The 23,453-nt window shown below is 40.9% G+C and overlaps 1 protein-coding gene across 1 annotated transcript in view; it reads right to left on the bottom strand.

Annotated features, from left to right (window-relative positions):
• Positions 1-23,453, bottom strand: part of CRIM1 (cysteine rich transmembrane BMP regulator 1) — a 218,335-nt gene that overhangs the window by 63,647 nt on the left and 131,235 nt on the right. The window contains exon 11 of the mRNA XM_006151377.1: positions 21,654-21,851. Within this exon, the coding sequence (XP_006151439.1) occupies positions 21,654-21,851 (198 nt within the window). The remainder of the gene's footprint in view (positions 1-21,653; positions 21,852-23,453) is intronic.

Genomic DNA, 23,453 nt, shown 5'->3' with positions numbered 1-23,453 from the left:
GCGTGCACTCGCCAGAAAGACAGAGAGAGACAGAAAGCGAGAAATCACCCCCCGGGGGGGATGGCCATGCCGCAATTACTTCTCCTTTCTCCTCTCGGGATCTTGGGCACGCACACACATGCGCCCAGCGTGAGTTTAAGCCACTGGGTCCGGGACTCGAGCTGCGGTCGACTATGTGGGAGTCCAGTGACATAGCCATTGTGGTAACCGCTGGTCCTATGCAGAGACATTTTTGAGGTGTGCTTAAAATACCTGGATTTCTTGTAGCTTTTCTGTAACATTCCCTCACTATGACAGATGCTATGCCAAATAACAAGGCCTGGGAACTTGGCATCGGGGCTCAGGGTGGCAGCGTGAGATGCAAGCACTGAGGAGAAAGAGGGAGCAGCCATGCTGCGATGAGAGGCATGGAAGAAATCAAGACCAGAGGGGATGCCTTCCTGTCCCTGCCACACTAATAATGAATTGCTCTGGGTAATAATAGCAACTACACACACTTGCATCAAGTTGATGAAGTGTTTATATCATGTTTACAATGCTGTTCGTAAACTCTCAAGTTCCACTGTATGCCTGTCCCATTTCCCAGATAAACCTAGTTCACTGACAGGCCCACTCACGGCATTAGCGACTGTTGAACCCAAGATTGAAACCCGACTGGCGGGGGCTCTGCAGGTGGCACAGTGGTTAAGGCACTGGACTCCTGCAAAGCTGACTGCAGTTCGAGTCTCAGACCTGGTAGCTTGAAGATCATACTGGGCACACACACGTGTGTGCTCCAAATGGCAAAAGAACTGTGGCGTAGCCATCTCCCCTGGTGGTGGTGGGGGTGTGATTTCTCACTTTTTTTTTCATGGTTTTTCTTTCTTTCCCTTGTGAGTGTACATACTCTGTGGCAAAAAAACCCAAACCAAAACAAAACAAAAAAACAAACCAAAACAAACAAACAAACAAACCAATCAACTTTAAAAAAAAAAAAGGCAGCTCAAGAACAAACAAACAAAAGGATCCTGGCTAGCAGTCTGGCTTCAGTGGCAGTCAGCTTCTGCCCAACATGTCCTGATGGTATCTGCTTTGGAACTTTGTAATTTTGTATGCATTGATAAGTAAGTTTATATAATGCCAGATTGTGGGAGAGTGTTGCCAAAGGCAACAGAGATTGATATTTCTATGTAGCATCTTTTCAACCAAAGACATTATGAACTTCAAAGTAAGCTGTTTCTTACAATACCATTGTGAGGGTGCTAAGTATAGAATGTCTCTACCTATGTTTTCATAGATGGAAAATAGGAGGTGCAGAGAGGGTAGCTGGCTTATCTAAGTTTACACAGCAACTCAGTAGCAGGCTGGGAATAGAACAGCACAGAGGCTCCTGACCTCCTGCCCAACACTGTATCCATTAGTCTACACTGTCTTCTTAGGTTTCATCTGTTACCATGGAGGAGTCACCAAAAGTAAGTGTTTTAGCTGCCATGGCTAAGATCAAGAATTTTACATTTTTATCCATCTGCTAAAAGGGGACAGTGATTCAACACTTCACAGGTAGTAGGCAGTAATGACGTGCTAAACACATGCTGTGATCAGCATTCTCACGGTAATGATGTGTATGAAGTGAGTATACCACACTCTCTTACTTTCAGTACAACGTATGAAGAACAGCTTCCTAAAATTTTATATAAACTTCTCCCTATCATGAAATTCCTATTTCCCCTCAATGACTATTCTTTCTGATAGCTGCGGAAATCAAAATGTATTCAAAAGTTAGGCAAGTTTTAAAACATTCTGAATTAGATAGAGCATTGCTGTTTTCCTATATTCACTTAAAATTTATTTGAAAAATTCAGTTTTCAAACTATTTTTTCTCATATTGCTACTTATATTAAACATCCAAAATAATTATTTCATTCCAACCTTCAGCCACAAGACTACCAACGTTTTGTTAAAATTAGTCTAACCGTGAACCTAAGAGAGAAAGAAGACCTGTAGCAAGTTTAAGTAAACCACGCTGTAGGTTATCCCAATGAGGAAAGGGTTCTATGTTCTAAAGAGCTATTAGACCATGGATGAGGGATGGAATCTGACTCTAGCTGCACTGTTTAGCAGAGGCCCATTGGTAAAGGAACACCCTTAAGTATATCTACCCAGACAAAAACCTTGCGCTCTTTACTGGCATTTAAGATGTGAAGTTTGTGAGAAACTTTTGCCTTTGGGAAATACATTATGGAAAAACACACATTTGGGAAGATTAAACTGACACTGAAAAACACACAGTAATCATAGGGAGTGTACGATTTTACTTTCAGTGAGTTTCACGGGTTTGTTAAAGACAAAGCATTGTCTAATTTTTACAAAGATATTCTTTTGCCTCTAAATGATATTTTTCCTCAATAATGATGTACTATTTTGGGGTACATATTATGATTCAAGGATGGGGTTAGGATTGTGATCTGTGGAGAAATGGATTGAAATGTTTGAGACCCAGAACCATAACACGGACTTGAACATACATTTCTCCAAGACAGAATATATTTTTGATATTTCTCCCTACAACATTTGGCATGACAATTTTGTTCAGCTGAACAAATGAAAAAAAATACATATGGGCTGTTCAGTATGTACTGGCCTTACACCGAACATGCTAAATACATCAGGTAAATTAAGTCCTACCAAAAGCCCGCCAGGCCTCAGGCCATGTGGTAACATGCAAAGAGCAAACAACTATTTCACATCTCTAAAAATATCTTCCTGTTCATGTCTGATCTACCTCGATAGAAGAAATTGAGAAGTATCTTTTCAATACATTTCAGATTTAGACACCCTTAATATTTAGTTTTTAAACACAGACAAACTCCACAAAACCATTTATTCATAAAAACTGTCAATTTATTCTGGACCTATTCAATTGCCCCCTCAATTGATTAGGATGAACACAACAATATTCACTGTGGTAGATTGATATACACAGTAGTCTACTTCTTAAAAGGCACTTGAATGCCTGGCATCTCATTTGACTATATTTAACACATAAGTATCATTTTACTATTTAGATACAAACTGGAGCAAATTGTAAAAGTCTTTTCTGGGTGGGATGCATGCTCCCTGGGTCCTTACGGTTGTTACTCTATATAGCCTTGGTATGAGTACTGATTTATAATAAACCCATTTGCACACAACTAGTCTCATCTGAAGGCATGTACTGCATGGCACTGCTTTTCTTCATCCTCTCCACATTTTAGTCTGAGTTTCCTACCAAACAAGGCCATACCTATAGATTTCTGTGAGAGCAATGTAATACCAGAAATGAGCAACAGTAAGTGGCCTAGCAAAAAAGTGGCATTATGAATACATAGATCTGAGTTTGCCTGCAGTCCGATATAATCTCAGAACTGGTCCTATTACTAAATCAGGGTAAGTTTTTGAAAACCAAGGGACATGAGACAACTGACTTTTTTTTTTTAAAATGTTGATCGCCTTTATTCAAAGTACTTAGGTGTTCTTTTAGACAACTTAATTCTATTTCTTAATTCTAAGTAGTGACTTCCGAAGTGAAACATATTTGGCACCATCCTGAATGGAAGCATTTTAAATTAATATTACATTTAAATTAACGGTATATTTAAAGTCCCTAAAGAATAATGACCATGAGCTGGTTAGATTGTTTCAATCAAGAAAATTCTAGGTGAGAGGAGAGGCAGTTTTTAAAGAATCTAGAATCATGGTATTACAGTCTAATTGTTTCATCCAAATAAACAAAAGAAGCTTGAGGAAGTGCTACTGAAATATAAGAGTGTGTGTTTTGCTGTTTAAAAGTTGAAGCATCCTGAATTTTGTTTTCTGGCAGTTGTTACTATTCCACACTTTTCTCTGGTCTATGCAACAGTGCTTTGAAAATAGAAGATATCTGACGAGTCTTGGCCTGAAGACCAAAAGATCCTCACTTAAATCCTGTACTTCAAAGCTCCTAGATTCCATGGCATTGGAATTATTATTACCAGAGGGCATGCCTTTTGAGAAGGACCATGGCGATCTCTGTTTTTCACCAGTCTAGTAAACAGTTTGGTTGAACAGAGGTTCTGGAGGCACTGACGCAGAATTTTATGTGACGCTTGTTGCTTGGAGCTAAGAAAACTGTACCCCTTTAAATTGACTTGGTAGAGATGTGTTAGTAAGCCACTCTTAAAGGAGAAATGGTTTCTCATCTCCTTGTTTAGGAGAATGAGGGAACAATCGCAAATAAGTGGGGTCTTAGCGAAGGGAAAGTCATCAAGTACTGCGTACAGGATCACCCTGGCAGTCCATCTCATCTCGTATTGAATCAGCCGAGGAATTAAAGAAATACCTTAATGTCCTCCAAAGGAAGAAGGCTTGCAACAGCAGCAATTCAGTGTCTTTGGCTACAACTATTTCTAAAGGGAACCCTGGAACAGCTTCTTTGTGGAGAAGAATTCTAGAAAGAGTTTCTGAGCCTAGAAGCAATAAAGAACAAAAATGGGTGTTTGTTATGTCTACATCCACTTTGCTGTCTCCTGCTCTGCATCTGAGTGGGAACTCCTACTCTCTTCAGCCTGCTGTTGTCTCGAATGATTTTTAAGGATGCTCCAAGTACCTTATACTCCAAGACAGTTAGGAAGAGCTATCTTTACAAGAACCCTTGGTATTGTGTCAGGAGTGCAGATGTTCAGCCACTAAAATTCTTATCCCAAGTCTTCGAGACAAAATTCTGGAAGGAAACCTTTTATAACATGCAATAACAAACACATATTGGTCCTTCACATTTATTTCCAATTTGGGTGTATTTCTTTCACATCTTAAAAGCCCCCAAAAATGCCATAGGAGTAAACATATTTCCAAGAAAATGTTGGCATTTTTCAAGAATCGGAGACATTCAGTTGCTAAGTTCCAAAGACCACTGCTGGTATTTTATATTGATATTCATGTATGTTCTAGAAATAACTTTATCACTCAGTGAAGAAATTAAGGCAAGTGACCATAGTTACCTTGGTTAAGACTATAAAGTTAAAATGAAAATCATGATTTCGACTCCAAGGATAAGCACTAGAACATAGAATACGTATTTGGTTATTTAGGGTGCTGTAAGGGTATTAAGCAAATCTAAGCTATGTTCTTGCTTGTTTTTATATTATTTCTAGAAAATTATGTAAAAAGCAGTCAGAGAAGTAAAAAGTTGACATTCAAAAATCAGTTTTGAAGGGACCAGCAGTTAGCATAATGGCTATGTCCCTGGACTCCCACGTAGTCGACCGCGGTTCGCGTCCCGGACCCGGTGGCTTAAACTCACGCCGGGCGCGTGTGTGTGCGTGCCCAAGATCCCGAGAGGAGAATGGAGGAGAAGGGATTGAGGCGTGACCATCCCCCCTGGGGGGTGATTTCTCGCTTTCTGTCTCTATGTCTCTCTCTGTCTGGCGAGCGCACACGCTCTACAGCGAAAACCTCTCAAAAAAAAAAAAAAATCATAAAGGCTGATTAAAAGCAAAAAAAAAAAAAATTAGCCTTGAAAAAGGCTGATTAAAAGTTTTATATCAGGGGACCAGCAGTTGGCATAATGGCTTTGTTGCTGGACTCCCATGTAGTCAACCGCGGTTCGAGTCCCAGACCCGGTGGCTTAAACTCACGCTGGGCACATGTGTATGCGTGCCCAAGATCCCGAGAGGAGAATGGAGGAGAAGGGATTGAGGCGTGACCATCCCCCCTGGGGGGTGATTTCTCGCTTTCTGTCTCTATGTCTCTCTCTCTGTCTGTCTGGCGAGCGCACATGCCCTATAGCAAAAACCTCTCCAAAAAAAAAAAAAAAAGTTTCATGTCAGTCTTTTCACATTATATAGTTCAACCACTTTGGTAGAACAACATAGAATACATTTTGACCCTTGGTTATTTTCAAATGTGTAATAATTACATTAATTTGCATCTGAAAAAATCAATATAATCACTGATTTTTGTATTTCAGGTACATGTAGTTGCAATGAAAATGCTAATAGATGCTTTTGACTTGGTGTCTGATCTACAGAACTCCCGTGAACTTCTGTTCTGAATGAATCCCATTTCAAGTCCACATTACCTAGGTTACCATGAGCTGGTTATCTCCAGTAAATAATACTAATTATCTCCATTGAGAAATGTGTGAAGCACTCTTTCTGATTAGCAACCCCGGGAAGGCTGATAGCCAATTAGTAGCTCTTTAAGATGGGTGGGTGATTCTGGTAAGTGCAACCATGGAAGGCAAGCAGAACTGCCTTCCTGGGTCTATGTGCAGCCCAGTCACTGTCAGGGGTAATGACTTGGTGCTGGGCTGAGGATGAGTGGCAGGCTCGGGGCCTCCCGGTGGGGAGAAAGCTGTCTACCAGCACCAAGGCTCCTACGCTTGCCTATTTCACCCACACTCTAAGGAAAGTCTTTCTGAGAAAACTTCACTATAGGCAAGTTTTCTAGAGAAAGTTCTTAAAGGATGATATGTTTTTATATTTCTTTCGTAAATGGAAAAATAAATCAGGTAGAAGGAGAAAGATATATGAAGCTAATTCTTATCTACCTTGAAGTCTTTCCCCCTTTTGGGCTTTCATAATGCTTTGCCCTCTGTAAATTCTCAAGCTTGCTTATTTGACTTGTGAGAGAGAAAAAAATAAATATGTTTTCTTTTTTAGACTTAATTCAGGCTCTCTTCTTTCTTTCTTCCCCTTTCTTCTCACTCTCTTTTGCTCTTTCTTTCTTTTGGCTGGCTCTGGTCAAGCCATGCGAATAGCCAAAGAGTGGGAAAATTCCTAAGCTTCCCTCGTTTTATATGGCAGTTCAATGGCTAAATATATCAGGCCTCCTACAGCTGCACAAGTTAAGAGCAGCCTGTTCAGGCCCATAAAACTGCAGATAAGGCCGGCCAAAACAGAACCAAAAGAGATAGCTTGTCTGTCTTACTGTATCTTCATATGTCATTCTGTTACCACAGTTGCTTTTCAAATGTGACCCATAACTACTCAGACCATTATTCAAATAAATTGCTAAATTGTTCACATAATTATAGCCTGGGAAGAGAAGTATAGTGAAGATGAAATTTTCCCAAATGAAGCTAGAGAAAATACTCCATTAATGTTGTAAGAAGAACAAAAAAAAAAATTCAAGGATGCAAAAATTCCCTAATCTGGAAGTGGGAATTTCCATGGGGTATGAATGTGTACTTTAGAAAGTCTTATTAAGTCATGGAAAAAAATCTCTTGCAGTCAGAGGTTTCAAATTCTTTCAGCCTCTGCACATTTAGTTATCCTTTTCTCTTCTGTATGTATTTCTCATAACAACACCTACATCCTTGTGATTTCTGAAGTACTTATCTCGGAGCAGTTTCTTTGTTTTATTTTAAAATGAATGGTGTGAAAATGTTCCCAAGATTTGTATTAGTTTGTGGTCAGATGGAGACACAACCATATATTTATTTTAGACCTATTTATGAACTTTGTATGCTTTTTCCAAGGAATCTTGGCTGTTGGACATATTTTTCTTCCTTTACCAATCTCGTATTTAATAGGAAAAGACAGTAGTATGATTATGAGATTGTTATTAAAAGAACAGAACAAAAAAAAAAATTCAAGGATGCAAAAATTCCCTAATCTGGAAGTGGGAATTTCCATGGGGTATGAATGTGTACTTTAGAAAGTCTTATTAAGTCATGGAAAAAAATCTCTTGCAGTCAGAGGTTTCAAATTCTTTCAGCCTCTGCACATTTAGTTATCCTTTTCTCTTCTGTATGTATTTCTCATAACAACACCTACATCCTTGTGATTTCTGAAGTACTTATCTCGGAGCAGTTTCTTTGTTTTATTTTAAAATGAATGGTGTGAAAATGTTCCCAAGATTTGTATTAGTTTGTGGTCAGATGGAGACACAACCATATATTTATTTTAGACCTATTTATGAACTTTGTATGCTTTTTCCAAGGAATCTTGGCTGTTGGACATATTTTTCTTCCTTTACCAATCTCGTATTTAATAGGAAAAGACAGTAGTATGATTATGAGATTGTTATTAAAAGAACACAAAAAGACAAATTAAATTTTTTTTTTTTTATATAGAGTGGGGTATCTTTTTCCAGGAATTCAATTTGAGACAGCTCACAGAATTATTATTAGATCCCAAGAATAACCTAGTCCTTTTATACTTGCCTTATACTCTTATATTCTTTTAATTGCTCATTTTCATACCCTTTAACTGGCAACAGTTAATTCATATGTGCCTGCATGTGTGTTTGTACATATTAATGGCAAAATTAAAATGGTGAGGGAGGTGGGCCAGATTGTCAGAGTTCTGGTCATCTCAACTCAAATCTCTGGGAAATGGCTGAGAACCTGGGAGGAACAGTCCTCACATGAGGGACAGTGGTTCATTTATTGTTTATAATCTCAGCACTAGCACGGAACTTGGCCTAGAGTACTGCTTAGAGAATAAAGGAGGAAAGAAGACAACCAAGCACTTAAAGTCAGGGTGTGTTATATGACAAAAAGGCCTCCTTCTTCCAAACATTATCCCTATAAGGTTGAATCTCTAACTTCCTAACTCTGAGAGAAGACAGTAAGGTCCTTAAGCTCTATGGTCCCTGCAGCAGTTCTTGCATATAACAGGTACTCAACAAATGAAGTGAACTTGATGTGCGTGTAATAATGCAAACTGAGTGGAAAGATCCCACATACAAGCAGGTCAAAATGAGATACTCCGTGATGACACTCTGTTTCCTGAAATGGGTTATAAAATACGATTTAGAGCTTTGGTTTAAATTAAGATGGCACAAAATACACAAAACATTGCAGAAGGCCTCTCACCAAACTTCTTAACATAAAGCTCGACACCTCAGATTTCAATTATCTGGAGAATTCGCTTCTGGGACTATCCCAGACTTGATGGTGCCAAATGAAAAAGTGTTATTAAAATAGCCCTGAAAATAACTGGGCACTCATTCAACTCAGGAACTCACATTGGGTGAAGCATGGGCACTTTTGCCGAACGCTCAGGAAATTTGCCACATGATTAAGCAATGACTGGCAAGAATCAGAGGGAAAAGAGCCCAGCCCAGAATGCACAATGTTGGTGATGGTCTCTCAGTGCCTGGCACTGTGATGGTGGCTGAGTTTATTTTGCTCAGGGAGGACTCAAATGCCAATGGTCAGGGCCCAAGGCCTGGAGTTTGGCTGATGTGGAAGAGGCTGGGCAGAAGGCAGAGCTGAGAAGACAGAGAGCCGGGCAGAGTACACCAGGGCTCTAGAGAGACATCCTAAGTTGGGGAAAAAACAGCAATGGACAAGTGGAAGCAGGAAACAGACTCAGCTTTCCCAAAGGTCAAACAGTAAGGTCAAAATTCCAGGAAAGCTGGGAACCAGCAGTTAGCGTAATGGCTATGTCGCTGGACTCCCATGTAGTCGACCACGGTTCGCGTCCCGGACCCGGTGGCTTGAAGCTCATGCCGGGCGCGTGTGCGTGCGTGCCCAAGATCCCGAGAGGAGAATGGAGGAGAAGGGATTGCGGCATGACCACCCCCCCTGGGGGGTGATTTCTCGCTTTCTGTCTCTATGTCTCTCTCTGTCTGTCTGGCGAGCGCACGCGCCCTATAGTGAAAAAATCTCTCTCAAAAAAAAAAAAAAAAAAAATTCCAGGAAAGCTCAGGAAAAAAACCTGGGATCACAGGCTAGGCTGCAGAGGTTAGTAACTGGGTCTCAACAATGAGAACGAAGCCAGGGCCAAGAATGGTCTTTGAATCTGAACCACAATGATCAACAAGTACAGTGATCGACCACCCACCATCTTATTTTCCTCATCCTCTCTCTTCTCATGATGGGGTCTAAAGAGATGCCATGCCAAGATCATCTGGAATCAGAAAAGTTAGAGTACCTGCTCTTATTACCTAACATGGGATGATGATAGTCTCTGGGCTTCAGTACGATGGGAACACTCACTATATTTACTTCGCAATATTCCTGGAAGGCTCAAATAAGATTGTGAAGAGGAGACTATTGTATCAACTCAAAGGGTTACATTACTATCACTTGTTGCTATAATTACTGTTGTAATGATGATCCTGCCCACTCAGATAATGGCTAATTAATGAGTTACGAGCTCTTTCACAGGCCTCAAATGTTCAGCTGAAAAATGGTATGACATTCTGCTCCGGATTAGGAACCCTGTGCATTGTAACTTAGGCATCATTTCCACTGATAACTTGAAAAGCATCGGGGATGTGTGTGGGTCTGTGATGTCTCTTTATATGGTCTGGTAAGCTTCGGAGCACGTTAGTGACCAGCCACTGGCGCCTTTCACATTTGCTGAGTAGCAGTCCGGTATCATTGTTTCACATCTGACTATGTCGATGGTGTCTCCAAGAGAACAGAAATCTCTTAGTAGTCAGCTTATCCGAAGTGAGTTGAAACAATGGTTCTGTCTGCCTGGCTGAGCCCGTTCTTCCCCTCTCACTGCTGGGTCTTTAGGGACAAGGGCAAACTGATCACAGTGTCAGTCACTCTCATATCTTTGCCAGTAGTTCTGCCCTTCTCAAGTTGAAAGAAGATACAGGAGGACCCATCTCTAAAGACTGTCCTTGATCAACAAATCTTCGTTTTGGAAGGTCAGTGATCTCAAACGTAGGCTACCAGTAAGAGAAAGTTCAACCAGGGCTTTCATGAGAAAACTGGGGGCACTGCTCTCAAAGAAGAATCTTGTCAGTATCCCCGCCGCAGGACGGTGGAACACTCCCTATTGAATTCATCTAGCATAACATCTCCATGGAATCGTTTTGAAAACTTGGTTCCCAGAAAGGATGAGAGATTCATGGTTTTGAAAAGATCTGAGCTGACTGATCCCTCTCAATACTGAAGGCCTAAGGCCACCCCGAGCTGACAGCTTATTATCTCAGAACATATTTTAGCTTCAGCAACAAATAGAGATTCCCTGAACTGTTTTAAAAGTGAGCTGATATGCAGGGCAACAGCTGTCCAATTAAGGTGAAAAAAGAACATGAGCTCCTGTCTTCCTACTGATAGCCACACTGCGGTCGGCTCAGCTGCAGTCAAAGCACAGGCACAGGAAAGTGGGTAGCCCCGAATATGTAAACAAGCACATAAATACACCTCATTCCAAACTAGAGCCAAGGCAGCTTCAAATTATATCATGAATGAATACTTCTTTAAAGTGAGGAAATAGAGCTCCAAAGGTAAATTTCCAGTAGAAAAGAGTGAGTTGGAGCCAGGGATGAGGTCAGTACACAGAATGTAGGCTGGGAGGTCTGGCGCTGGTCAGGGAAGTGGCTTACACATTCAACTCTCAGTCGGCTCCCGTGTGAGAACAACCCAGACTGCGACGTGCCTCTCAGAGCCTGCAAGGACCAAGCACATACTGTATGGCCTCAGAATGCTCGTGGTGGTGCTGAGCTGTGTTTCACTCAGGTGCTACAAAATAGGAGCTGGAGCCTTGAACGGCATCTTATTTTTGTTTAGCAGGTAGCATTCGATTCTGTGGTCTCAAATGGTCCCAGATGCCTGAACTGGGCTCTGTTTCAAACAAAGCTGATAAATCCAGCTGATCTCTCAGATGCTAACATAAAATCCACTTGATGTGTGAACAGGTATTCTGTAGATGTCAACAGTGGAAAAAAAAAACGAACTGGTTGAATTGATAATAATGAATCAAACTCAAAAAGTACACACAAAGGAATGTATTACTGTCCTCAGTGTTTTCTGTCGGATTTGAAAAATGAGCTAAATGGTCAAATACAGGTAAATAAATGAATCTCAGATTTAGATCAAACTGATGGTTTGACCCCTGGACCAAGACCACATGCTGCTGAGTCACTTGCTAAGAGATTTCCCGGTCTGCAAGTTGGGCTTTACTACATGAAAATGTGGAATCCTGAAGGGAGAGGCTGACACCTGGGTAAGGTGCTGTGGCTCCCACTTCCCCAGCCACCCACTGTGGGGGGATGGACACACAGGCAAGGGACGCTTCTGAATGGACATTCTGTTCCCTCGGCCTATCCTATTACTGTATGGTAGTATTGCAGCAAACATTGTATGCACTTGCAGGATAGCTCATCTTTAACAATAAGATAGGCACAACACAAAAATAGTTCTAATGGGGGGCCATCAGGTGGTACACTGGTTAGGGTGCTAGATTCACACATGGCTGACTGTAGTTCAAGTCTCAGATCCAGAGGCTTGAAACTCATGCCAGGCACATGTGCATGTGTGCCCAAAATCCCAGGAGGAGAATGGAGAAAACGACTGCGGGGTGGCTATCCCCCCGTGGGGCATGATTTCTGGCTTTCTCTCTGTCCCTCCAGTGAGTGTATGAGCCCTATAGCAAAAAATTCCTCTCTTAAAAATAAACAAACAAATAAACAAATGGATAAATAAAATAGTTCTAATAGGGGCTTTTAGGTAATTCAATTGATTTCTTTACTATCTCCAATGGTTGCCCTCATGTACTGAACAATATGAAATCATTTTGTTCTAATAAGATACACTTAAGATTATATCATAAAACCATTTATTTAAAGTGTACAATCAAAAGCAGGCTTAGAAAACTAAAAATATTAAAAATAAATTATATTGAATTACACTCATTTTAAAGGTGGTATTTCTATAGGCAAATTATTGGGTTGTCGGAAAAGCCATGACGCATTTTTGCATAGAAAAAACACATCATGACTTTTCCGACCACCTACTATAAACTAAACTCTAACTGTAGTCTAATTTATTCGAAAACACATTTGGATGGAGCAAGAGCAATTTCACAAAAATGTTGTAATGTATGACCATTTCAATATATGCCTCTAGTCTCTAGAAGTCATAAACACACTATATAGTAGGTGAATTGATTTTTTTTTATAAACACAGCAGGAGTTATACTTACAAATAAGTGTTATTGATAAAAGTACTCACTTTCAGAGGTACTATGGTTATGCCAAAAGGCTGTTCATGTTAAAATGCTATTTGAAACTTCTCTTCAGAGGTGCTTTCAGAGCAAATTACTATGTCATAGAAGACAAAGTGCCTTTATTTCACTGTCACGTCTTGCTTCCTCTGAATAGTTTTACCAGCTAAATCACCCACCTTTTTCACCAGACTTGGACATGAATGACTTTGGCTATTTTCTAGAGTCTAATAAACCTTCCAAGTCAGGGGTTCACAAAGCTAAGGATATTCAAAAGGATGTGCTCTAAGTTCCAAAGTCAGTTTCAAAAGATGAGCACCAAAAATATTCAGAATGACGGGGTTCCTGCAGTGAGTGTACGTACAGTTTTCCCACTTAACTATTGTGAAAGGAAAAATACTTCATTTGCATATGAAAATCTTGGTATGCTGAAGAATAATTCCATGATGCAGATGGACCTTGGACTGGTTGGAATAAAGGAACATGCTTTGCAGAAAAAGTGTCACTGTGTGCTTTCAATGCAGGCATGTAGAGACGGATCCATTCTTTAGGACTGAGGCAAACAAAGGAGGAGATGAAGATTTTCAGGTAAGATGGTTTAATATAACCAACTATGGCTTTAGTTAGTGATACCTGTTGGAAGCACAATACTACTACTCTCATAGTTACAATGTTACATTCATTGGGTGGACCAAAGCTAAAAGGAGAGGCATTCTACCACCAATAGATGGTTATACCATAAAGAAGATGAAATCTTTCTTCTTAAGGTCTGTAAACCTTTTCTGAAGGGCATGCCTCTTAATAACCTTCATTAACTTCTGTTTGGTTGCCTAAGAGTTGTCTCTTATCCAAAAAAAGTTTAACACAGTCTCAAAAGAGATTGTGTTTATTTAAGCTTGTTGGAAAAACATTCCTATCATTTCAAGAATGACTAAATATTTTTCATTCACATAGTTAGCATTCCAGACTATGTTTTCCTGCCTCTGTTGATTAGATGAAAATTAGCAGGCTCAAGACTGATCTATTAGACACAATTATTATCTTAGTAGGAAAATTATGAGACTCCCAGCAATAATGCCCTTCTAGCTATGAGATGTGGACAGCAGGGGAAACAAAGAGTGACCTGTTCCCTCGTAAGCCACTTCGGAGCAGTCAGGACTGCTGAAACCCAGAGGCCGAGGATTTTCTACTCATGTGTTTCAGTATCAGTTCTGAACAATTATTTATTATTTTAAAGTTTATTTTTCTTTCTTTCATGAGAGTAGAAGGGGCAAGAGAGTGAAAGAGAAAGACATACCCCAATAGGGTTGTCACACTGAGATCAGGATCTCAGCCAGCTAGGATCATGGGCACATGTGTGCCTGGCGTGCACAAGGGAACCTCAGGACACCACCCTCGGGCCTTCCCATGTAGCCTCAGCATCCCAGAGTGCTGCGTTACTGCTGCACCACCACGGGCGGCACAGCTCTGAACCATTCTGAATATTTAATGCATCGATCAGTTAGGTCATCCAGTAAGTGAAGCGTTTAAGGACAACCTTCCCTTTTATTTGTAAACTTTGGTCAGTGTTACAATCTTATCAAAAACCAAGCACAAAGTGCAAGGCTTCACTGACATATGCAAAGACATGCTGGAGGTGAAGAACCAGCAGCAGACTTGGGGCTAAAAGCAAAGCCCAGTTCCTTTCTACTCAACTACTTCCATGTTTATTTTCACACCTGTGTAACTAATAATGTAAGTGGTGGATCTAACAAGAAAGCTACTCGTATGAAATGCACAGAATATATTTCTGTATAGCTATAAAAACTCTTAGAATTTTGAAAGTGGTATTTTAAGGTCAGAAAGGAATGTCTTTTACATTCATTTCAACTATCTTGTGATGCTACTTAAAACATATAAAGATATTTGGCATGACCAGAGAAAACCCAAAAGGCTACACAAGTCATCACAGAAGACCTTTCTGATACTTCTTAAAGACCCAGTTAACACACGGTCATCTGTTCTACATTTGTCCCAACATATGACCTTATTTGGACAAGGAAATACAGACAGTGGTACATTTTAATTTCCATTTATGGAACTAGTTTCCAGGACATTTAGAGTTAAAGGATGAAACAGCATGCCTAACAGTCCTGGAGTTATTAAGAATATTTTATTATTCTCGGCTTACTAACAATAGTAGATGGCACTGAAGCAATACCACCCATAAACTGAATTTTCATCTCTGTTATGCACCAGAATGTTAATAACATGTGACCCTGTGGCATTTTTGACTTCATGGCCTCGCTGGGGTCAGGCAAACTATGTCTGACTCCTTGCCACAGAAGCAGTAGCTTAATCATTTGAGATATGGTTCAATGAGAAAGCTTTATGGGTAGGGCTGGAAACATTTTTTTCTTATTCCAAGGAATTCCCACCCAGATATGTGCCTGGTACAGACTTTTCTGGCAGCCTAGAGGAAATCTTATTTAAAGGGCAGCTTGATTCAAAATATATTAACATTCATAGGAAAGAATACAGTGTTCCTATAAAACCTGGGCTGCTGATGAAGACAGTACATTTGACAGCTCACAGACCCCTGGGCCTTCACAGAAGCACAGTGAGCAGTGCAGTCTATTAGGTGAGCTGGCGCTGAAGTGGCTTACTAAGTCCACATAGCTCAAGGCATGCCTAATGTCTGATCTCCTATCCTGTCTCCAGCAGAACCAGGATTCTCCAAGTAAGGGATCTGAGAAAGCCAAGTCAGGAGAAGGAAGAGAGCTGATTTTCTGGTTCAATCGCATTCCACCCTAAATCCAGAGAGTTAGAAAGAATTCATGCACAATGACGCTTACTCCTCCACTTCCAGAGTTGATTAAGTCCAGGTGTGTAGAATTATTAGATCTGCCTAAAACTCAGCTCATATCTGATAATAGCTCTGTAAATAACACTGCTTTAATTTTTATTATACAAAATTTTAAAAAAATACTTGAGTAGTCTAATATGATGGACTCTCATACACTTGTTACCCAGCCTAGAAAATCTACAAATAACTCTTTAACTTCCTGTCTGAGACGGAAAATGGATTTAGCTTTGGTTTCAGAGTAGAAAAGAAGGTATCCACTTGCTCAACCACAAGTGTGGGATTTCTTTACTGGCAACCTGAGTATAATTCTGAATGGTACCTTTAAAAATATTACCCAAGTTGTTGAAAAGTGATACTCCGGTGTTGGCTCCAAAACCCCAAGGTCATCAAAATCATCAACTCCTCCCGGCAGGAGACTGCAGACAACCAGTCCTGAAAAACCTTCAGTTAACAGTGGTTATCTGGGCAGGGTCTAGCCACGGCCCAAGATGAAACAGTACATCGGGTCTGAATGAAGACTTTGAAGACATAATGCAATTCTTTTCTCTTACATCAGATGTGACAATGAAGTTGGCCACTATCCTGTTCAGATCTCTTGCATTTCTATTACTGAGTGATCCTGGGCCTGACAAATATCTCACAGCCACAATTTCCCTCTCTAACACCTTACCTTCCCCTTCAGGAGAAAACAAATTTTTAATGGAAATGGCACCCTCTCTTTAGGGTAGCCCTGACATTAAGAATCAGCTTAGGCAGCATTTGCACTTGGTATCACTGGGGAGGAAATTAGCAAATTATTCTCAATACCTAACTGATGGAAAAATAATCTTGCCTATGTAAGTAGCTGAAAAAGAATGCAGTGGCACCTATCCATGAGAAAATCATGTCTTTTTTTTGAGAGAGAGATTTTTGCTATACGATATATTGCTTGCTGGAGATACAGAAATGAGAAATCACCCCCAGCTCTCCCCTCACCCCTGCAGGGGGAATGGATATATTACAATCCCTTCTCCTCCATTCTCCCCTTGGGATTTTGGGCACACATGCATACACGCCTGGTGTCAACTTAAGCTGGCAAGTCTGGGACTCGAACTGTGGTCGACTGTGCAGCAGTCCAGAGATGTAGCCATTATGCCATCTGCTGGTTCTTGAGAGAGGCACATCCTAAAAACAGTACATTCAATGTAGCAGTGAGCCTTGGAGGGTCTGGGGAGGCACTGCTTCAAACACTGATTCTGGACTCCAAGGGCTGGACTGGGAGAACAAAAACCACAGATTACACACCAGTCTTGGAAGGCCCATGTGGTTGCTCCTGGGATGAGCAGACAGCTGAATGCTTGTTTTCTAGAAAGGGGAACAGTCAATGTGAAGCTCATCAGCCCAACTCACCTGTCTTTCTCAGTTCAGGAGGTCTACAAAAGGTATTGGCTAGGACTTTTTACACTCTTCTTTCTCTCCTTTCCTCTCATCCTCTCTCATTACTTATTCATTAGATTTTTAGAGTATCTATTTATGTAACAGATGCTATTCTAGGGACTGAAGAAATACAGTGACTTCTTTGCTCACAGGGAACATAACCTCTGTGCTGTTTGTCTCACAGACAGGACGCAGGCAGGGTCCAGAGTCTGGGCTCTGGGGACACATAGCTGCCGCTTATGAGCTATATGACCTAGGGCAAATTACAGGACCTTTAAACCTTGGATTCTGTAATTATAAATTGGAATGACAGTACCCACACTGGAGGGATACTGTGAGGATCAAGCGAGCTGGTGTTCTTTAAACACTTAGGCCTCACACACAGCTCGTGCGCAAGAAATGATAGCTACTGTCATTAAGGGTTATAGACAAGGTGATGCAAATGCTGCGAAGATGAACACGAAGGCCTCATTCTGCTGTCCTTTCCCTTTCTCTAGTTTTAATTTTTCAAGGAGATATAGCTATGTCTTCCATGTGAACACTTACATTACAAACGTTATATGCTATTATCCCCACTTCAATCTAGCTGTTTACAAGTCATAAAATAAAAAATATTGCGACTGAAGAACAAGTGACATGGAGACAAATCCAGTAAAGCAAAAAATAAGAATACAATTAGTTCCAGTCTTACAGACTGAGAGGATGGCTTATCTGTGTACCTGAATGGGGTGTTGACAATGACTTGCTAAGACTTCATCGTTAAGAGTACTGAGAGTACTTAAGTGCCAATTTAAAAGCACTTAGGTACTTGTGAATAGAGTTAGCTGTCACATAACAGCCTAGTTTTAAGGGCCCCCAAGTTCCTGTCCCCAGGTCATCCCCAAGCCTCCGGGAGTAAGTAGGCCAGTTATGCTGTCACTTGGAAGGTATGTATCTTCAATAACAACAGCAGCTACAACAAGGTTCTTTCCCACTGTAAGTCCTAACATACCATATAAGGTGATGCAGTAATTATTTAGAAAGAATCTAAAACCACAATCCCTGTGTGGGGTCCTTTTGTCTAATTTCAGGCTCTGACTATGTACCTTGACACTGCAGTGAATACAGCAGGGCCAACACTTGCCATGCAATTGTGTGCAGAGAAATCTGCCATGTGTACAGACTGCATACATACCAGTGTTTCTGTTTTTCTCTTACTAATTCTAGTTGATGGCTTATTTATTGCACATTAACACCTTGCTTTTTTCTCAGTTCATATAGTGCTATTCTGAAGTCACTTGAAATGAGATTTAAGTATGCTATCGAATGACTACTGAGAAAACTATCTCCAAATGGTTCCTAGACTTTCTTGGGCCGTATCAACTAAGCAACAAGATCCAGTCACCTGGTATTGTTTTGTAAGTTTATTATTACTAATTATAAATAACCTTTCAGTAATCATTATCTTAACCTATTTATTTTTGTAATCCCATACCAAAGGAACTGTTACATCTTAAAATGAGAGCATTACTAGAGAGCAATTACAACCTTGTATGCAACTCACTACTCAGTTACGTTAAAAACAAAAACAAGAAACATGAGATAAATGACAACTAGACAACAGAATCTTCTGAAAGGGTCAATGAAGGGGACAAGTCTCAGAACATGAAGGAGACAGAGGGGACAGACCAGTGGACTCTTCAGCTGAAGAGATATTTTGCGTGGCGGCAGGGGCTGCCTAGGTGTGAGGCTTGAAATGTGAACTCGGGGATATGTCCCTAAGGCATCAGCTCCTGAGGTCCTCACACTGCTGGGTGAAGGTGGGTGAGCGTTCAAATCCCCATCACCTGGAGTAGTTTCCAGACTGCAAATGATAACTGGGTCTCTTGTCACCCCACTCCAGTCTCCCTTCCTCAACACAAGAGCAAAAGCCAGAGAAGACTAAAGAGAAACAAGGGAATGAGAAGCAGGGCATGAGTAAGCTGAGATGGCATCTGGGAGCAGGGGAAGCAAGCAACAATGCAGCTGCATTGAACAGACTTCAGTTTATCCCAGTTCAGGCACACAATGGCCACTGGACTTAGGGAGAATTACCTAAATCTCCCTAAACCTTCATTTCTTCAATGGGATAATAAGGCTTTTAGTGCAGGGTCACTGTGAGGGGTAAGTACAACTGGGCACAAATGCAAGGCACTTACCCTACAGTCCCTTAATATGGACAGTCCTTTTTCCTGGTTTAATTTAAAACCTTGCTTAAATATGTTCTTTGATGTTAAAACTACCTCATTTATTTTAATGGTATCTGGACTATAGGAGGTTCTTAATTTTTTTGCAATGTTGGCTCACCAAATCTTCAAATTGTAAAAAAATTAGATTATAGCTCGGTGCAGCTGTTGCAGAGACCAAACTCTTAAGTGATCAAACTAGCATGCACTCCCTATCCAAACATCTACACGAGTATACAATAAACCAGCAAGTTTCAGATAGATACAAACATTTCTATTCACCAACTGCTTCCCTTCTCCACTCACCATGATGAATACGCTACTAAATGCAAAAGATGAGTGCAAAATGACGTGCCTTCCTTTCATTCATTTTCACTGGCTTTAAAGGCCCTCTTTGTTTGTTTGTTTGTTTTCAGAGAGATTTTTGCTACAGGGCACATGTGCTGACAGAGAAAGAAAGCAAGAAGTCACCCCCCCCCCACCCTCCGGGGAGTGGCCACATCTCAATTCCTTCTCCTCCATTATCCTCTTGGGATCTTGGGCACACACACATACACCCCTGATGTGAGTTTTAAGCCGCCAGGTCAGGGACTCAAACCATGGTCAACTACATGGGAGTCCAGCAACATAACTATTATGCCAACTGCTGGTCCCTAAAGGCCCTACTTTTTTCTAAGTTTACTAAGCCTTATTTTGAATTTATGATGCAAGAAGACTCATGGGGCTAGTGTAAAGGCTAGTGTTTACTGGATTATGTACTTATACCTTTGATTTTTCTTAAAGTATCACCCACGCGTTTGTACTTAAATATTTCAAGTTGACAACAGATCAGCCCTAAGTTTTAGAGATAGACATTCCACCTTTGTCTGCTTCAGTAAGGCTTTACTTATTTTTGTTAACAAAATCAACTGTAGAACCATTATGCCTATTTTTTTACACACTCTTTTTCTTTCCCTCACTGAAATGCAGCCTTCAGGGGATGGGAGGAGTATATGAGTGAGGGAGTGGGTGACTTCCACAAAATCGGTCATCTGGAAGCTATAAAGCTTTGGTGTGGCAGCTGCACTGAGTACAGTAATGGTGAGAAAATTGGTGATGTCAATAGAACTAGAGTACTCCAGCTTAACATTTTATATGATTTTTAAGGTCTTTATTAAGTCTGACCCCTCAGAGGTTAATGAAGGCAGGAAGGCAAACTCTGAAGTCTGAGTTTATTAACATTTAGGTGGAAGCAAAAGACTTCTTGTTACTTAAGACTTAGTATTCTTAACTGACTTCCTGGAAAGACCAGTCAGGTTTTTAATATCTCCTTTTTTGGGAATTATTTTATTTAACTTTATTTATTTTTAACTTGACCAGAGAGGGACAGAGCGAGAACGAGAGAGAGAGAGAAAGGGAAAGTAAGAAAGGAAATGGTCAGATCCAAGACTTGAACCACGGTTGGTCATGTGAGAGTCCAGTGCCCTCAATCATTATGCCACCTGCTGGCCCCTAATACCTCTTTTAAAATATTCTGAAAGTACAGATTTCTATGAATTATTTTTGAACCCACATTACTTCATTTAATATGCAAATATGCGTCTTAATGACTCTTTTGGATCTGCTCATATCAATATCTAATTTCTTGTCTGTCTTAACAGATATGGACAGAAGATGTAAGTATACGTGAATCTTCCCAGGATGGAGAAAATGGACTAGAATCAGGTTGGGACAGGAAAACTAGTCCAGAATGCCTCTCTCCTTTGAATAGGAAGACAGGGAGCAAATCTAAGTATTGAAGAGATAAGTAAAAGCATTAGAGGAATTGCAAAGCCATAGCACTGTAGTATTAGAAGTAGAAAGATGCTCTGAATGAGGGTTCCAAGCAGTGCAAACTACTTTTGATGGTTGCAGCTTTTTCATCTAGCTGTCTGGACTCTTGAACTTATAGAAGCATCACAAATTGAACACACTAGGCTTGAGTTGTGGGTCTTATTCCCAATTTTATTTCACTGTGTTGACCTCTAGATGTGAACTCAATTAAAATGCATATATTCTTCTACTATATGCAGATAAGCATATCTCCAATAGCAAAATAAAGACCACACTATTCTCATTTAAAATTTGCAACATTTTCCCCAAATGATTAGTTTGGACTCTATAATAAATTCATCTGCACCTAGTAAGAGCATAAAGCAGATACATGGCCTGAGGAAATAAACAAATAAGAGTACACTGGGTGAAACTTCTCCAACATGACACTGTCACCAGTGACTCATCAGAACCTACAAGACTGACCTTCGCACACGGGGCAACACTCCCCAGGCACTTTCACGGGGTGCATGCAGCTCTGTCCACAGGCTGTTGCCACGCAGTGGGGTTCTCCGTTGATGCACTGGCAGAATGTGCAGTCATCTTCCCGCCACCGGTCTCCGTGGGCACGGATCTGGCCATTGGCATAGCAGCCAGCAGGATTATGAAAAGGATACACTGGATCTAAATTAAAACATGAGTTCAGAGAAAGACTGAGCACATTCTAAATCTTATCTCAGCCTACACCTAGAGCTGTCCCCCTACCATCCCCAGATTCTAGTCATTGGTAGTCTATTCCAACTGTGATCAATGGAAGCTCAGGGCTGTAGGAGATGTCTCCAGGAGTACATGCTGTCATTCCAAATCTGGGTCCACCTATCCTGACACTGCAGGCAGGGAAGAAGTTCTGTACCTAAGAACCAACATGCAGGTGTCATCCCTCCATGGAGCTGGAGAGCTATGTGGACAGAGCTGTGGGTTGGTAATTAAAAATCACGAGGGATCAGCAGTTAGTGTAATGGCTATGTCACTGGATTCCCACGTAGTCAACCGCGGTTCACGTCCTGGACCCGGTGGCTTAAACTCACGCCAGGCACGTGTGCGTGTGTGCCCAAGATCCCGAGAGGAGAATGGAGGAGAAGGGATTGCAGCGTGGTCATCCCCCCTAGGGGGTGACTTCTCGCTTTCTGTCTCTCTCTTTCTGGTGAGTGCATGCGCCCTATAGCAAAAACCTCTCCAAAAAAAACCCCATGAATCTGTTTTAGGCACTAACCATGATCGAGTTGTTGCTGATTGTTTATCATACCTCTGTTTCACTATTTATAAAGTGGAAAGGGTAATGCCTTCATCTTACTTAGAACATTCTATCATTACTTTTGGGACTAACTAAACGATACCTCATGGTGCCGCAGGGCCACGTGGACAACAGTGAGGACAGTAGGCTCTTGCTATGACAGGCTGGTATAGACATATCATGGGCCACTGTGCCCGAGAGGAAGACTGTCAGCCTGGGCCAATTTTTTTTTCCCCACAAATCAGACAGTTAACCTGAACCATGGCTGGAGAACAGAAATAGCCAAGGTTACAAAGAAAAGTTCTCTGTGGGCCAACTGGTGGCCTGGTGGTTAATGTGGCTAGATCCCTCATAGCTGACTCTGTGGCTCACGTCCAAGACTGGCAGCTTTGAAAATATATTGGATGCATGTGCACGCATGCCCAAGATCCTGAGGGGAGAATGGAGGAGAACAGACTGTGGTATGATCATTCCCCTGGGGGGAGGTGTATGTGTGATTTTTTTACTGACTCACTCTCTCTGAGTTTGGCAAGCAAATGCATTCTGTGGCAAAACTAAAAACCAAAAGATTAAGTTAATTATTAAAAAAAAAAGAAAGAAAGAAAAAAATCACCGTGGTTTAACAAGTAAATTTTGTTTGAGATTACTGATAAGGATATAAATAGTGCATATAAAATCCCTACATATCCCTGTATTGAGGGCTACTACATAAATTACTCAATTTTCTTTCTCAGAAATATAAAACTAGCCTCAAATAACAAGTCCCGCTGTGCAAGGAAGAGAATTCTGACAGTTCAGAGTTTGTTGTCTTTATTCTGAGGAGGAAATAGGCTGTAATAAGAAAATGAGAAGGCTCCGCTTTAAAATCACGCAGTCTGTCAGAGATGGAAGTAGCTGGTCAACCTGCTCTAGATAAGACTTTCCAAATTCTTTCATAAAATACATCGTTCGTTTCTACTTGGAGCCTGGGTCTGAATTCTAGGAAGTGAGGC

This window comes from Tupaia chinensis, unplaced genomic scaffold (assembly GCF_000334495.1).
Source record: "Tupaia chinensis unplaced genomic scaffold, TupChi_1.0 Scaffold000317_1, whole genome shotgun sequence".
Taxonomy (NCBI): Eukaryota; Metazoa; Chordata; class Mammalia; order Scandentia; family Tupaiidae; genus Tupaia; species Tupaia belangeri.
Note: the sequence above shows the minus strand (reverse complement) of the source record. Positions and strands in the feature narration are given on the sequence as shown.